We start from the raw sequence: 15,191 nt of genomic DNA on the forward strand, positions 1-15,191 counted from the left end.
CCCTTCCCTTCCTCCCCTCTCCCCCCCCCCCTCCCCCCCAATGGCTCTCCGAGGCAGCAGCACCCTGACGCCCTTCTCCATCCAGGCCATCCTGACCAAGAAGGAGGAGCGGGGCGGCTCCTGTCCCCTGGCCGGGCGGCTGCCCCCCGGCGGCGCCTCCCACGCCTGCTGCTGGCGGCTCTTCGGGGAGCTGGAGGAGGGCTTCCCTTCGCCAGGGGGGCCGGCCTCGTCGGGGGGCTCGGGCCGGGCGGCCGGAGGCGGCTGCTGCTGGGGGGACTCGGACTCGGCTCTCAGCGACGACAACGACGGCGAGAGTGGGCGGCCGGCCCGGGCAGAGCAGGAGGGCGCGCCGCCGCCGCCGGGCAGCACCTGCGGCGCCCAGCACCCCGGAGGGCAGCGGCGGCCCCGGCAGCCTGGGGAGGCCCGGGCCAGAGAGGAGGAAGAGCCGGCGGGCCTGAGTGACAGCGAGATGTCGGCCAGCGTGTCAGGTAACCCCCCCCCCCCCCCCCCGCAGAAAGCCTCGGCATTCACGAGAGCCAGACCCTGGCAGATATTATTATTTGCCCCCCACTGCGGTAGGTGGGGAAGTCTTTTCGTCCCCTGCATCCACGCAGAACTTGCAAATGTAAATAATTGAATAAGGTCTGGGGAAGGGGTTAGGGTTATCACAGCCACTAGCGGGGGGGCGGGGGGGGGGGCAGTTTGCATCCAGACCTAAGGCTTTAGCAATGCAGGTTTCAGCGGATCTACTGCCAGGCTTATGCTTATTCCCAAAAGTGGTCATTGCTGAAGGGGAAACTGCAATGTTCAGAGGAGCTGGGAACAATTTTTAGAAAGGGGCGGCGAACAATTGGGGTTTGATTGATAGAGGAGATACAGACTCTTGCACCCTGAGGGGGACCTGCAGCGCCCTCATTACCTCTGTGGCAGTGCTGAAGCTAGAAGTAAGATTTCCGGAAGATGAAGAGATATTTCCTGAAATACCAAAAAAAAAAAAAAAAAAGCCACTCAAGAAATAACCAGAAAGATTCGTGCTATTTTGAACTTTATAGATGAGGAATCTTACAAAATGAAGCAATATGATATAATTATTTCAGTGGAAAATATGTCTGGATATTATTTCAGCCTATTTTACAAACGCTACGTTTCAGCGATCTGACGATAGAGGTTACCTACACTTCTTTTATGCATCTTTAATTGCTTATTAAAAGAAACCGTAGAGAGAGAGAGCGTTGTAGTTTCCGTGGATGCCTGCACACACGCTGTCCCAGGCCTAAGCATGGGAGATTGTGCAGGGCTGAGAGGCCTCATCTCTCACTGTAGTACCGAAGGATGCAAAAATCCAAAATCAAAACCAAATGACAGGAAATCGTACACACAGAAAGCTCCCCTTCCTTTGATGCCAAACGAAATTGTATGGCAAGAAAGGAAAAGTGACAAGTCGCAGAGAATCAAGTGCAAAAAGCACAGGAGCAACTCCTTCTGTGGCCTAACCGCAGATTTCTCCCTCACTGCAAAGCTCCTCTTCACTTACTGAAGGGCAATTGTTAACAGTTGTGCATTGTATAGAACTGTGGGCTCTTGAAGGGACTTTTTGCTTGGATTTATTTTCTTAGGAATCGGGGCACCTTTGCTCTAATTGTAAAGAAAATAGTTCACATAATAATGTAAAATAACAAAACAAGCAAACCAAGCCAACCCAACCCGGCATTATTTCTTTTAGTGGATTTTGAGTTTCCTCACCCACGTTTTCATGCAGCCATCCTTGAAAGTCACAAACAGTCAAAAACTAGGGGAGTAGCCTGGGCGTTTTGTGCTCTGTTCTTAATGAATGTGAGTTTCTCGCTAGGGGCCCCTGCCTCCTTGAAAAAGGCCTTGACAAGCTGCAGTTTAGGAAATGACAGGCTGCCCTCCCTTCCCTAAAACCCATGATCGTAGGAGTGCAGGACAAGTGCCACGCTAGTCAGCCCTTATAACGAACCTTTCCCTAAGCGCAGGAAGGTGTTGTCTGTTTTATGTTTATTGTAATGTTTTGCACGGGTGACGATGTCCCTTTTTTTTTTTTTTAATATCTATGAATTCTCGATCCGTGTTGTGCATGTTCTCGTTTGCCCTGGCGATCAGCCGGCAGTCTCTGTTTGCTCAAGGCTCTGCTCTTCTCCCCCTGCCCCTGCAGATCCCAGCCCCCGCGGAGGGGGGGAGGAGGACGCCGCCGCCGCCCAGGGCGAGGAGAAGCCGCCGCCGCCGCCGCCGCTGCTGCTGGAGGCGCCCAAGCCGCGCAAGAAGCGCTCGCGCGCCGCCTTCTCGCACGCGCAGGTCTTCGAGCTCGAGCGCCGCTTCAGCCACCAGCGCTACCTGTCGGGCCCGGAGCGCGCGGACCTGGCCGCCTCGCTCAAGCTCACCGAGACGCAGGTGAAGATCTGGTTCCAGAACCGCCGCTACAAGACCAAGCGCCGGCAGCTGGCCGCCGACCTGCTGGCCTCCGCCTCCCTGCCCGCCGCCGCCGCCGCCCGCAAGGTGGCCGTCAAGGTGCTGGTGCGCGACGATCAGAGACAGTACCAGCCCGGGGAGCTGCTGCGGCCCTCGCTGCTCTCCCTGCAGCCCCCCTCCGCCTCCGCCTCCTCCTACTACTACCCCTACTACTGCCTGCCCGGATGGACGACGCTGGCGGCGGCGGCGGCCGCCGCCTGCACCGGGGGCGCTCCCTGATTGCCCCCCTCCCCTCCCCCTCCACCCCCCGGCTATTTATTGTCCTTGCCTAGAGGGGGAACTGCGGGAGAAGATATCACACGGCCACTCTCCCCTCCCCCACTCCCCTCCAGCCCAACCCAGTTCAACCATCAGCAGCACCAGCACCCAGCCGACTCTTCCAGGTTGGGTCTGAAAAAGATCAAACAAAGGAAAGCCGCTGAACTTCATTTTGGCAAGCTCTGAATATATAGTTCTATATTTCAAGTTCATGGTATCCATGTTGTCAATATTTTGTCTATAAAGTATATTTTTTATGGATTGACTTTATCCGCTTTCAGATGAGGAAAGTGACATTACCCCCTCCCCTCCCCTGAAAAAAAAAAACAACAACCACAAAAAAAATCACAGCGGACAGTGTTGTAAAGGAGTACCAGGAATATCCCGAGGAAGTGACCTGAAGATTTATTTGGATTTGCTTGTGGCCTTGTTGTAACTTTTATTGCAAGACTCTATGTCCTGATTTTGGTTTTGTGTTGCTTTTGTTGCTGTATTTTTTGAGCTGAATGTAAGGATGCCCTTTCTTCTGTCAGTTTCCAGTGTGCCTTCTATATCTGCTCTTCCATCTCCTCTATTATTTTGATTAATAGAAACAAGGACAAATATCACAGAGGACAAGACAGTTTGGAGCTGTGGTCTTTTTTTCTGAGATATTTAGGGGTAAGATTATTTTTCGCACTTTCCGGATGAAATTATTTTTATATTCAATGTGAATAATTCTAGGCAGACTTTTTAATTGATGATTTACAAAGGAAACCTCAATACCATTCAGTGCCTTTTTCTCAACCGATCTTATAGCCTTAATACTGTGATTTATGCGTCATCAATATAACAATCTTTCCAATAATTAAACTTTAATTTTTTTTTATTTTACCGTAGGCACTGTTCACTCCAGTAAAATATTTACCTAAAAAAATAATTAGCAATGTTTCCAATCTCTCCGCTGTGTAATCCTAATTTATAAATTTTAGTTTAACAGAGTTATGTTCACTGTGTTATTCTTAAACGTCATAAAATTCAAAGTAGGACTTTTATTTATGAAGAAAAAAAAATCAGCAATTAAAGCAGATATAAAGTAGCCGGAGTTTGTTTTAATCTTTTCGTTTCTTGGATGGGCAGACTTCTTTGAGATGAAACTTTGGCAACCTGATTAATTACTGTGGCCGAATGAGGTTTTAACACTGCTCACGTGCGAAGAAAGAAAGAGATGAACCAGTACAAGGTTACGTTCGGCTGTGGATCCGATAACACCGTGGTTGATTTATGATATTTATCAGAATGAAATCTTTCTTCCCTTCCCTCCCCCTCCCAATAAAATCATCAGTGTGGACTCCCAAATCAGAGCCCCATCGCATCGAAAACAAGTGTGAGGTTCATTTGAAACGCAATAACCTTTTTTCATTACAAAATGGATACTTTGACTATCCTGTCTCCTTTCAGGTTCTACCAAACTAGTTATGAGTCAACTTAAAATCGCTGTTGACTGCCGAGGAATGTGAGTGGGTAGGGTGATTTTGTTTTCCAAATTGCCTGGGTTAGTTGAATCCTGTGCAGCAACTGTTTTCTTAGAGCTGGCTGTAGTGCAACTGCATTTAGCAAAGCATTTGAAAACACATACATTTGGCAATCCATTTTACAAACGTTTCAGCCCACGGTGAATGGCCAAAGGATCACTCTGAAACGGCAGGGTTAGCTGTACTTTCCGACTCTCAACCACACGACCATTAGCGGTTGCAGGCAACACAGCCTCCAGTCTCTGCAAGTTCAGGTAATCTGTAGTATTTAAAACAGGCTTCAGGATGCATTATTTTTTTTTTTTTCGAAAGCAGAACTATTTTTTAAACTGAATTCTAATTAAATTACCAAATCCATAGAAAAGAAAGAAACCAGCCAGTCGTGGTAGTATCGCCATCTAGCTTATCTCCAGACGTTTCTGAAACCTGTTTAGAAGGCCTCCTAAATGTAGAGCATAGAAAGTGTGAGTGATCTGTATGTTACATCTAAATGTACGATATCACATTTATTATAAAAATATGGATGTGCGTGCTCCTACTTAAGAGTATTTCTAGATTTGTGGGGCTTGGTTACTATTTCCATTTTACAAGCTCAAAGCTTAGGTGTAAGCTCCTGGATAAGGCATCTGCGAGTCTGTCAAACTCCTTGTGTGTCCTGGAATGGGGCAGAAGGCGATGTTTTGTAACCATCAAGTTGCGTGATAGGATTATTGTACTGTGCCTTTGATATTTATTGAGCCAGTTTACAGTTACGCATTTTCCTTTCTGCGTTCGACAAAAATATACGATGGATTAGGTAGGAGCGCAGTCACGGGGGTGTTCTCATAAAAGCGGCATAAGAGAAACCCAACCGAGGAATCAGGCACTTATTTTTCCCGAGGCACTTTTCACATCCTTTGCAGGATGCATGCAGAAATACATCGCGCCGTGCAAGACAAATGATTGCAGGCCCAAAGCGTTCGCTAAGTTGAAAATGCACGCTGCAAGGGAATCTCTCTCTCTTTTTTTTTTTTCCTGCAATTTTAATTGAAGACAGATAATGGTACGGCCGTGTCGAAAGGAGAAAAAGAAACGGCTCTGTTGAATCAGGGACCCAGCGACCACATCCTAGGGGAGGGAACAGTCATTCATGGCACTGGGCTCCGCTGCTAGCTGGGCTTTACAGGAAGGAATGCGGTCGCGTGGGAACAGTCGCATATTCCTAGTTTACTGAGTAGAATGTGAATGAGCTTTTCACCTTTTTTTTTTTTTCATTTCAAAATGTACATATTAAGAGCAGAAGATGCAATAGACAATATTGGTGCACTAAAACCAATTGTCAGGCTAAAACTTGACTGGCAGAGCTTCTCTTCTATTTGTAGCTCACACACAGATACATAAATGAAAGATACAACCTAGGTCCTTTTTCTTATGCTGTCCTTCATTTGCACAGCCTCCGTTCCAATGGTTTGTTTGTCATCCTCTTCTCTCACTTATGACACGCTTTGTTGGATTTAACCGGGTATTATTTTTTTTTTTAATTCTGCTTTATTGTTGCAGCTACGTCTAGAAATAAAGATTGAAGAGCCCAATGTTTCTATGAAGGCCTTAAACGGATTAGGTTTGGGTGGTTTAACCAGTGCCTTTCCGCCTTACTGTCACTTCTGTGTCGCTAAAGGTGCGGGGTGAAGGGGAGAAAAAAAAAGGTGCATACTTTATGCTCAGAAAAATAAAGAGCCTTTCTTACGATTTCTGGAAAACCAGTTTAGTCTTTTCGACTCATCAGGGTAATCAGAATAATAAAGTTAACATTTCTTTTACATTTTTTTTCCTGAATATCAGCAACACCCCTCCCCCCCCCTTCCAAAGAAAAAACCAATGCAAAATGTGACCTTGAAACATTTCTTTACTTTTGCAGGACTTCAAATAATACGTCCTTAAATGTTTGGAGACGCTACATTTTAGCAGGTTAATTTTTGCCGTTGTAATAAATGGGCTACGGCACTCGAGATGGAAATGAGACGCATTATTTCACAATTGCGGTTCGTAGTAAAAAAAAAATATATATTCTATTTTTAGACGCAGAGCCTTTATGGAAATATTTAATACTGATCGGCTAGGAAGTCAAGGCCTGCGAAGTAATGCTCTGACCATTTGTATCGGCAACGGTGCTGAGATGATACGCCAAGGAATAAACTACGTCTAAATAATTCTAAAACTAAATTTAGATTTAAAAAAAAAAAATAGCAGAAACAGGCTGTTAGCGAACCGAAGCTTTTCCGCCCAGAACAGAAAGACTGGTAAGTGGGCGGCATAGACATTTCTATAAATGAGATGTGAACTTGCTGCAGCCTTGGGAAGGAGAGCTCGCTAGCGCTCCGAATCGAGAGATCGAGAGCAATGATTGACTCTGGCCCGATTCGATGGATCCACAAGTGGTGCAGGAGATCAGAAAACAGAGCAGGGCCGAAGCGTCATCCTTTGTAGAGCCGCACACATCCCTGGTAAGCTGATGCTGGCCTTTGCTAAAACTCCACACATTACTTGTCTCGTCGTGGCCTCGTTTAGAGGACGTTCCTGCATATACTGTGGGAAAAAAATATATTTTATAGCAATAGTTTCTCGGATTTCTAGCTACGATGTAAAATAAGATCAGTGTAAAAATGCTGCGGTTTGTGTAACTTCCAAATTCAAATAAAATGCAACATCTGGGCTTGGTCCAAATAAATAAGAAGGGCTTTGGCATACAGACTTTTTTTTTTTTTTTTGCATTACTAGGTGAGCGCTAGGAGCGAAATTAAAACAAATGTAATAACAGATGACATAATTGCAAGGCCGAGGCACTTCCATTACATCAGTTAAACTAAAACAAGATGACTTGACATCCCGACAGGGATTCGGTATTGAATGGATTTCCCCATCGGCAGAGTTTGAAGGAAACCTTAGGAGCTGATCTGACATATTATCATCTTCCGTGATGAAACTGCAAAGAAGTTTAAGTGGTGGTGGTTATAAAGGAAATGTTATAGACGCAGCTTAAAATAAAATCCCAAACATTAAAATGTGTCCTAGTTCTATATCCGTGGCCTCTGCAAGGATCCTGGGCTAATAGGAAAAACCTTTCTATAAACGTTTCGGCGAGCGCATGTGAGGGGACAGGCAGAGACCGTGTATTTCTGATCTTCCTGACAGGTGGTTTCATGGACGAGATCTCACACAGAATGTGCGATTTTAGCCGTGAGGCTTCCTTTTATTGGCAGGGTTTATAAATACCGCTCTCACCATGGTGTACAGTGCACCGCAGCAGGATTTAAACGGCAAGCAAAGAGGTCCTGTATCAGACGAACAGGCAGCTATCCAGGGGGATCTGCTAGAAAACGAAACGCTCATCTTTAGTATTAAAGGCGTGGAAAAGCCTCCGGAGCCCAGCAGGAGGATCTTCGTTGCGAGGAATGCGAGGGGTAGCTGGCCCGACTCGTGTAACGTGGCCAGGGGATCGGTGCGCCACGGTTCATGTGAGTCGGATTATGCGAGCCTGGAAAGAATGTTTTCCTGCAGCTCTCACACTGGACTGCAGCTCCCACTCCCCTGCAGCCAAGATTTAGGTGAAGAAAGAAAGTGGGCACCGTGTATCAGGACTTCTGAGCCAGGAGAGGGGCGGAGGGAGTGATCACCAGGGGGGCATTTATCCCAGGAAAGTTACAGTACATATCCTCTTTCTTTTCTAATTGTTCCGGGGGTTTCGAATAGCCCTTATTGGGCTTGGAGAGAAAAAAATGGGATCTGTGTAAGCTGTGTTATCTTTCATTAGAGCCTACGCTTGTCTCACATCTGGAGAAGCGACTGAAGTGGTCTGGAAAACTCGCACGCCACATTTTTTTTTAACATTTATTTTATTGTATTCATTTGCTGGTTCATTAAAAAAGTATCAAAATACCTAAAAAGATTCCACTTTAAGTGTCACAGTAATTTACAGAGACAACAAACAACGATGCACCCCCCCCCCCCCCCCCCTTTCCTTCTCACTGAGCCATTCTATGTATTCTGTTGTGGGAAAACTTCCCTCCTGTCTCACAATGGGAACGGTGCCGGCCTTTCTCTCTGCTCCATCTAGGTGAGTACACGTTTTCACACTTTAAATCCTTTTGGGAAGCAATCACAGTACATTCGCCCCCCCCCCCCCCGCACACACACACACACACACACATACACACACACATATACACATACACACAGACACACACACAGACACACAGACACACACACACACACAGACACACACACACACATAAACACACACACACACACACACACACACACACAGACACACACAGACACACACACACACAGACACACACACACATACACACACACAGACACACACACACACACACAGACACACAGACACACAGACACACACACATACACACACACACACAGACACACACACACACACACACTCACACACACTCAGACACACACACACAGACACAGACACACACCCACACACACACTCACTCACACAGACACACACACAGACACACACCCACACACACACTCACTCACACACACACACACAGACACACCCCCACACACACTCACTCACACAGACACACACACAGACACACACAGACACACACTCACACACACACACACACACACACACACCTTGCCCCCCCCACACACACACACACCTTGCCCCCCCCCCCCCACACACACACCTTGCCTTGCCTCTCATCTCTAGTCGGAAATATCAGAAAAGGAAAAAATCCGTGGCCGGTTTACCTCTTCTGCAATTGGACAATAAATCCAAAGGTAAATCGTAAAACTGGAAAACATTTTCAGATCTCTGCCATATGCCACTAATAAATGGAGAGAAACACTGGTGTACATTGTCTTGGGGGAGAGGGGGGACGGGGATGATGGGTCGAAGGGGAATGGACGTTAAAAAGAAAACTCCTGTGGGCCTGCTGGACTGAGCATGCAGTAAAGGCAGCCCCCTCCCTAGACAAAACTGAACCTAGCCCTGCAGCTTCATGAACGTTTGAACAGGGTAAGAAAGCATCTTCTGGCGCTAAATTAATTAAGGGGATGGATTCTTCAGCCCCAAACTGGAGAGGAGGCAGGGGTGGTTGTTGTTGTTGTTGTTTGTGTGGTTTAAAAAAAAAGTTTCCAACGTTATTAGTACAAAGGGAGACTTAATCTGTGGACATTTCTAATACGGACGCAGAATGGGTTGGAACAAGAAATGAAGACACGTGCAAAGGTATGGAGACGAGAAATGTGACTGAAACCAAGGACCCGTTTATTTATAGATGTATGCATTTCTTTATTAGGCACCTTTAATCAGGGTACCTGGCAAGACATTTATTTATTTATTTTGTTCATTATTCTCTTATGTATTCAATGTAATATCCAAGATTTCCTGCCTCAAGAAGATCCAGCAAATTCAAAGGGGATGATTTATTGCAATTTTATACCAGTTTTGCTCCAGATTTATCAACAAAATCACTCCATTATCTTCAATGCTAGTGACAAAAAAAAAAACAAACAAAACTGGCACAACCTTTAATAAATTAGCCTCCAATTTTCTTAAATCAAAATTTTGAGCTAGCAGTTCTTATCTGATTGATGAAAAGAGACCAATAGTCCTGTTTTTTTGTTGTTCTTTTAAGGATTTCTACCCTTCTGGGCTATGGTAAAATAAGGTGGCAAGGTGCAGTTCCAGAGGTGATGTAGGGAGAGGCGGCATTCATTAATGCTACCCTGACTGCGGTACCAGGAGAGTGGAGCCAGGCAGCACAGCCAATGCCCCGCTAAACTGCCAAGCGTGCAGCACAGAGACCTCCAAACTGCGCGGTGCCAATGGCCCTCTGCTGTATCTGTCACCTCCAACCTGCATGCAGATCGGCCGGGAAGTCCCTCGGCAGGTAGGAGGTCCCACAGAATGACACTACCCGGGCACTCCGAAAAATGTGGGACCAGTCCAGCTCTGCATTTGACCAGAGCTCTTAGACTTATTCTCTGGCACCTGCTTTTCCGAGAGAAAAAGCTATACACGCTATGAATTAGCTTATTTTTTCAGGTCTGATCTTTTTAAATTATGTTAGTCGTACAATTAGTTACGTTTCCTGTTCATATTTTGGTTGTGACAAAAAGTACCTTCAGTACACAACCCCCTATCTCCCCACCCCCTCAAACCAAATCAAACCAAATTTCCCCCTTGCCTTTGGATGTCCTGGTTACTCTATTTTTCTTCTTCTATAGTTTGCAAACAAATTCACTGAAGTCTAGACAAACGAAATGCAAAAAAAAAATAAATATATTTTTTATACTTTTAACTGAGAGAGTTCAGTATAGGTACAATTCCCATTTGCAGCCCAGCACTGCATATGTTATCCACAATTCACCTTACCCTCTGTGCCCCCATCTAAACAACTTAGAAGAAGTAATGAACTGTTGGGAAACTGTAAATCATTTTTGGAGCCTGAAACCTCAATATAGGCTTTTGGCGGGGGGATGTAGACAGACAGATTCAGCTCTTGTTCAGATTGCTTTCCAAGTGTAGCCATCCTAACAAACTTTTATTTAAAAGGAAAAATACACAACTATTTGGCCAGCTTTCTTTCTTCTTTCTTCTAAAAGTCTTCCTTGGTTTGGTAAACTCCGCTGTGCCTGTTCACGGTTAGTAGCTAGTAAAGTTTGAGATTTATTGGATTAAAACAAAGTAGTAAAACACCGTGTACATGCCTGGACTATGTAGCACTTTTCAACTTTTCACAGGTCAAGTTCTGGTGAATTTCAGTAGGGTAAATCCCAGGACCATGATTGACCTTCATGCGTCCTTGCAGCCAATTGGTCCCCTTAAGCAAACGTCACCATGCATCCAGATGGACAGACATGTCTGAACAACATTGTATAAGCGCTGTTCAGACATGTTGAAAGGGTTGAAGGGGTTAACAGAAAATTCCTTTAAAGAAGGATTGATTAATTGATTAATAATAAATATTTATCATTGTATTCCATTTTTTACTAAGAACAAGCCAACCTACATTTATTTTTCATGTTAAAGAAGTAACTTATATATCTACATTTTTTTATGTTCAATTGTTTTTATTATTTATGTTCAATCATTTTTATTAGGATTTAAATATAAAATCAACTGCTATAAATTGCAATGAGCAGGTGATAAATATAATATACAGTATCAATATTTGCTCTAATAACAATTAGAAAAAAATTAATGATGATTATACAATTAATCCTAACTATATTATTCCCTCCCTTCTTTTTTATGTTCTATTTCAAAAAATAGTAAAAGTAAGTATTAATATAAGAACTAATACATTCCCTCCCCCTCCCATACCCCTTTCCATCATTCTTCAAAAAGAAATAAAAGGGTAGCATATCTCAAATTTCTTTTTTCGTCAATTCTTAATAATGTAAATGCTAATCATTACCATAAATAAGAACTTAGAACTTACAGTCTATTTAAATATAAACTATCATTATTAATGATTTACATCCAAACATTTAGCTAATTTTATTTTTCATTGGATAAGTATTAAGGATCATATTGCTAGGTTTATTTGGCAAAGTATTAATAGGATTGCCATATTTGCAGACATTTTTGCTAACTGTGTGGCTTGCCATCTTGTCCAGACAAACATTCAATCTGATGTAATTGCAATCTTCACATTGTTCAATTAGGTGCTGTATCATCTAGCCATTTGCACAATATGCATTTTCTAGCTATTAGAGGACATTTCTGAAAGAAAAGGTTAACATATTTTTCCTTAGGAAAATGTTTATCTGGAATTCACAATATACAGAGTTGTAATGATTTAATGAGTATAAACTTAACCATGGAACTTAACTCATGTATAATGCAGTCCCAAAACTCCTCTATCTTAGTGCACATCCAAATACAATGGATATAGGTGCCCTTATTTTTTTAAACTTTTGGAGCATGTATCAGCATTGGCTATGCCCGCTTTAAATGCTTGAACAGGGGGGGGGGGGGGTCTATATATTCTGTGCATCATCTTAAATTGTTTCTCTCTCAAGGCTATATTCTCAGTCAAATTTTCATTTTTGAAAAACCCCAATTCAAAGTATGGGCCACTACCTCATCAACCTGCATCAACCTGCCACCTAACTACAAGTTTATCCAAGGCATTTACTGATTGTAAATTACAAAGTATCTTATAAACTGTAAAAAAAAATGTCAGTCCTTTTGAACAAGGGAACATAATTGTTTGGTCAAAGGAATTGAATGCAAATGCATTTTTGTTAATCCCCAAAATTGAATTCAAATAATGTATAACCTGTAGAAAGGCAAAAAAATCCTCAAAATTCTCTAAACCAAATTTACTTTCTAGATCTTGAAATGTACAAATAATTTGTCCATTAGCAGAGAAAAATTATTTCACTAAAATCAGTCCATGCTTTCTCCATTTACTAAATAATTTGATGGCAAGGCCTGGTTCAAATTCAGCATTACATTGCAGAGGCAGGAAAATTGAATAGTTAGAAAGTAGCCCCACCATTTTCTGTGCTGTAAACCAATCAATAAACTGTTTTTTATTAAATCTGGAAGATATTTTACTTTTGTATGGATAACATAGCTAAAAGTTAAAGGACTCACCATTTGACATTCAATATTTGTTGCACTATATACTGACGATCCTAAAATCCAATCTCTAGCATGCCTCATCAGACATGCTATGTTATTTATCTTATTTATTTATTTTAAATCTTTTCTATACCGTCGTTTGGTGGGGACCATTACAACGGTTTGCATTAAGGCACATAAAAGTAATAATGCTGCAATTTGTCCGATTACAAAAGTGCCATAGGGTTCAGTAACATAGTTAGTGATCAAAATTAAATGTTAAATGTAATGAATCTTGTCCAGGTCTCTCTATCTCGGTATTGATTACAGAATTAACTTTAAAATTGTGACTGTCTTTTAAAAACTACACATTTAGTGAATACAGCAGTGTATGTGGATGTTTTATTGTTCGTGCTTTGCTCGTCCTGTGATATCAGGAACAGATAGGCCTTCCTCACTATAAGGAAGTTAAAGTTTTCATTGGATGCCTAAGCTTTTTTCCTTTCCAAAAAAAACTTAGACATAGCTTTATTAATTATTTGTATATCAATCTTATGTATTACTAATGATAAGAACTGTAATTAAAGAAAGCCATTTAGGTAACAACACCATTTTAATAAGCTATATTCACCCTATGAGCAATACTGAAATATTTTGCCAACTCGTTAAAAGTGTTTCCAAGTTCTTAATAGCAGGAAGAATATTAAGGTCATAAATTGCCACCAAGTCATTTGAAATGTTAACCCCCAAATATTTAATATATCCTTTAGCCCACTGAAATGGGAAATAATCTCTTCATCCTTTTTCCAGTGTCCCAATTAGATCCAGGTGAATTGACTTATTTGCATTTACTTTAAAACCAGAAAATTTGCCAAAATTCTCCAACACTGTCATAATCATGTAAAGAGAATTTTTAGGTTAGAAATAAATAAAAGCATATCATCTGCAAAAAGAGTTCACCAATTTCCTCACCAAGGGTATTAAAGTTAAAATAAAAAGCAAAGGAGAAAGTGGACAATCTTGCCTTGTTCCTCTAGACCGGGCTGGGCAGTTCCGGTCCTCGAGGGCCACAAACCAGTCTGGTTTTCAGGATATCCCTAATGAATATGCATGAGAGAGATTTGCATGCACTCTGCCTCAGTTGTATGCAAATCTATGTCATGCATATTCATTAGGGTATCCTAAAACCTTGACAGGTTTGTGGCCCTCGAGGACTGGAATTGCCCACCCCTGCTCTAGACATAGGGAATTCCTCTGTTTTCAGACATTTATTAGAATTGCAGCCTTGGGATTATTATAAACTAGTTTAATTCTGTCCATTACTTGGCCTGATATACCAAATTTGCCCAGTGCATACATCAAGTAGTTCCATGAGACTCTATCAAAAGTCTTTTCAGCATCTCTACTAATCAACACATTTTCACTTTTCATTGTCTGTAAAGATCCTATAACAGCTAGAACTTCCCTTACATTCATCACTGAATGTCTACCCTGGACAAATCCAACTTGATTTTCAGATACAAGCAAGAGTATAATTTGTTTAAATCTATTTGCAATACTCTTTGCATTCTGTTTAATATATTGATTAAGAAGAGAAATGGGGCAATAAGAGCTTGGCTGTTCAGGATCTTTGTCAGGTTCTGGAATTAGTGTGATCCAGGCTTTATTAGAGAATAGTGACAATCTACCAATTAATACTAAGAGAAGACACAATAAATTCATTTAATATTTTATAAAATGCAGCACTAAAGCCATCTGGACCAGGGGATTTAAATCTCACTAATTGCAAATTGTATTTCATGTATAGTGAAAGGAGCATTTACATTTTGTAATTGTCTCTCTATAATTTGAGGGAGAGACAGATTTTTTAAAATTGCTCTCTATATTCTATATGATTCAATTCTGAGGAATATAATTTCTGGTAAATAATATCATGCAGCACATTATTTATTTCTTTATTTGAGCAATGCAGTATACCAGTTTTATCTTTAATTTTTGTTATATATTTAGTATTTCTTTGACCCTTAATTAGATGAACTAATAATCTAGGAGACTTGTTACAAAATCTATAAAATTCATGCTTATAATATAACAGAGAAGACTTATGCTCTTTGCTGCAATACAATAGTAAGGGTAGTTTGAATTGCTAAAAATTCCTCTTTTGTTATATATTTAGTATTTCTTTGACCCTTAATTAGATGAACTAATAATCTACGAGACTTGTTACAAAATCTATAAAATTCATGCTTATAATATAACAGAGAAGACTTATGCTCTTTGCTGCAATACAATAGTAAGGGTAGTTTGAATTGCTAAAAATTCCTCTTTGTTGTCCT

General features: G+C 42.0%; 1 protein-coding gene across 1 annotated transcript; it reads left to right on the forward strand.

The window, feature by feature from the left end:
* The first annotated feature begins 40 nt into the window (after positions 1–40).
* On the forward strand, positions 41–3,791 carry NKX3-2 (NK3 homeobox 2). Its single transcript, XM_029606223.1, has 3 exons — positions 41–325; positions 383–517; positions 2,236–3,791. Exons 1-3 carry the CDS (start codon positions 41–43, stop codon positions 2,707–2,709), a joined length of 894 nt encoding a protein of 297 aa, XP_029462083.1. The 3' UTR covers positions 2,710–3,791.
* Positions 3,792–15,191: the final 11,400 nt, after the last annotated feature.

The sequence above is a fragment of the Rhinatrema bivittatum genome, chromosome 1 (genome assembly GCF_901001135.1).
Source record: "Rhinatrema bivittatum chromosome 1, aRhiBiv1.1, whole genome shotgun sequence".
NCBI classification, from domain to species: domain Eukaryota; kingdom Metazoa; phylum Chordata; class Amphibia; order Gymnophiona; family Rhinatrematidae; genus Rhinatrema; species Rhinatrema bivittatum.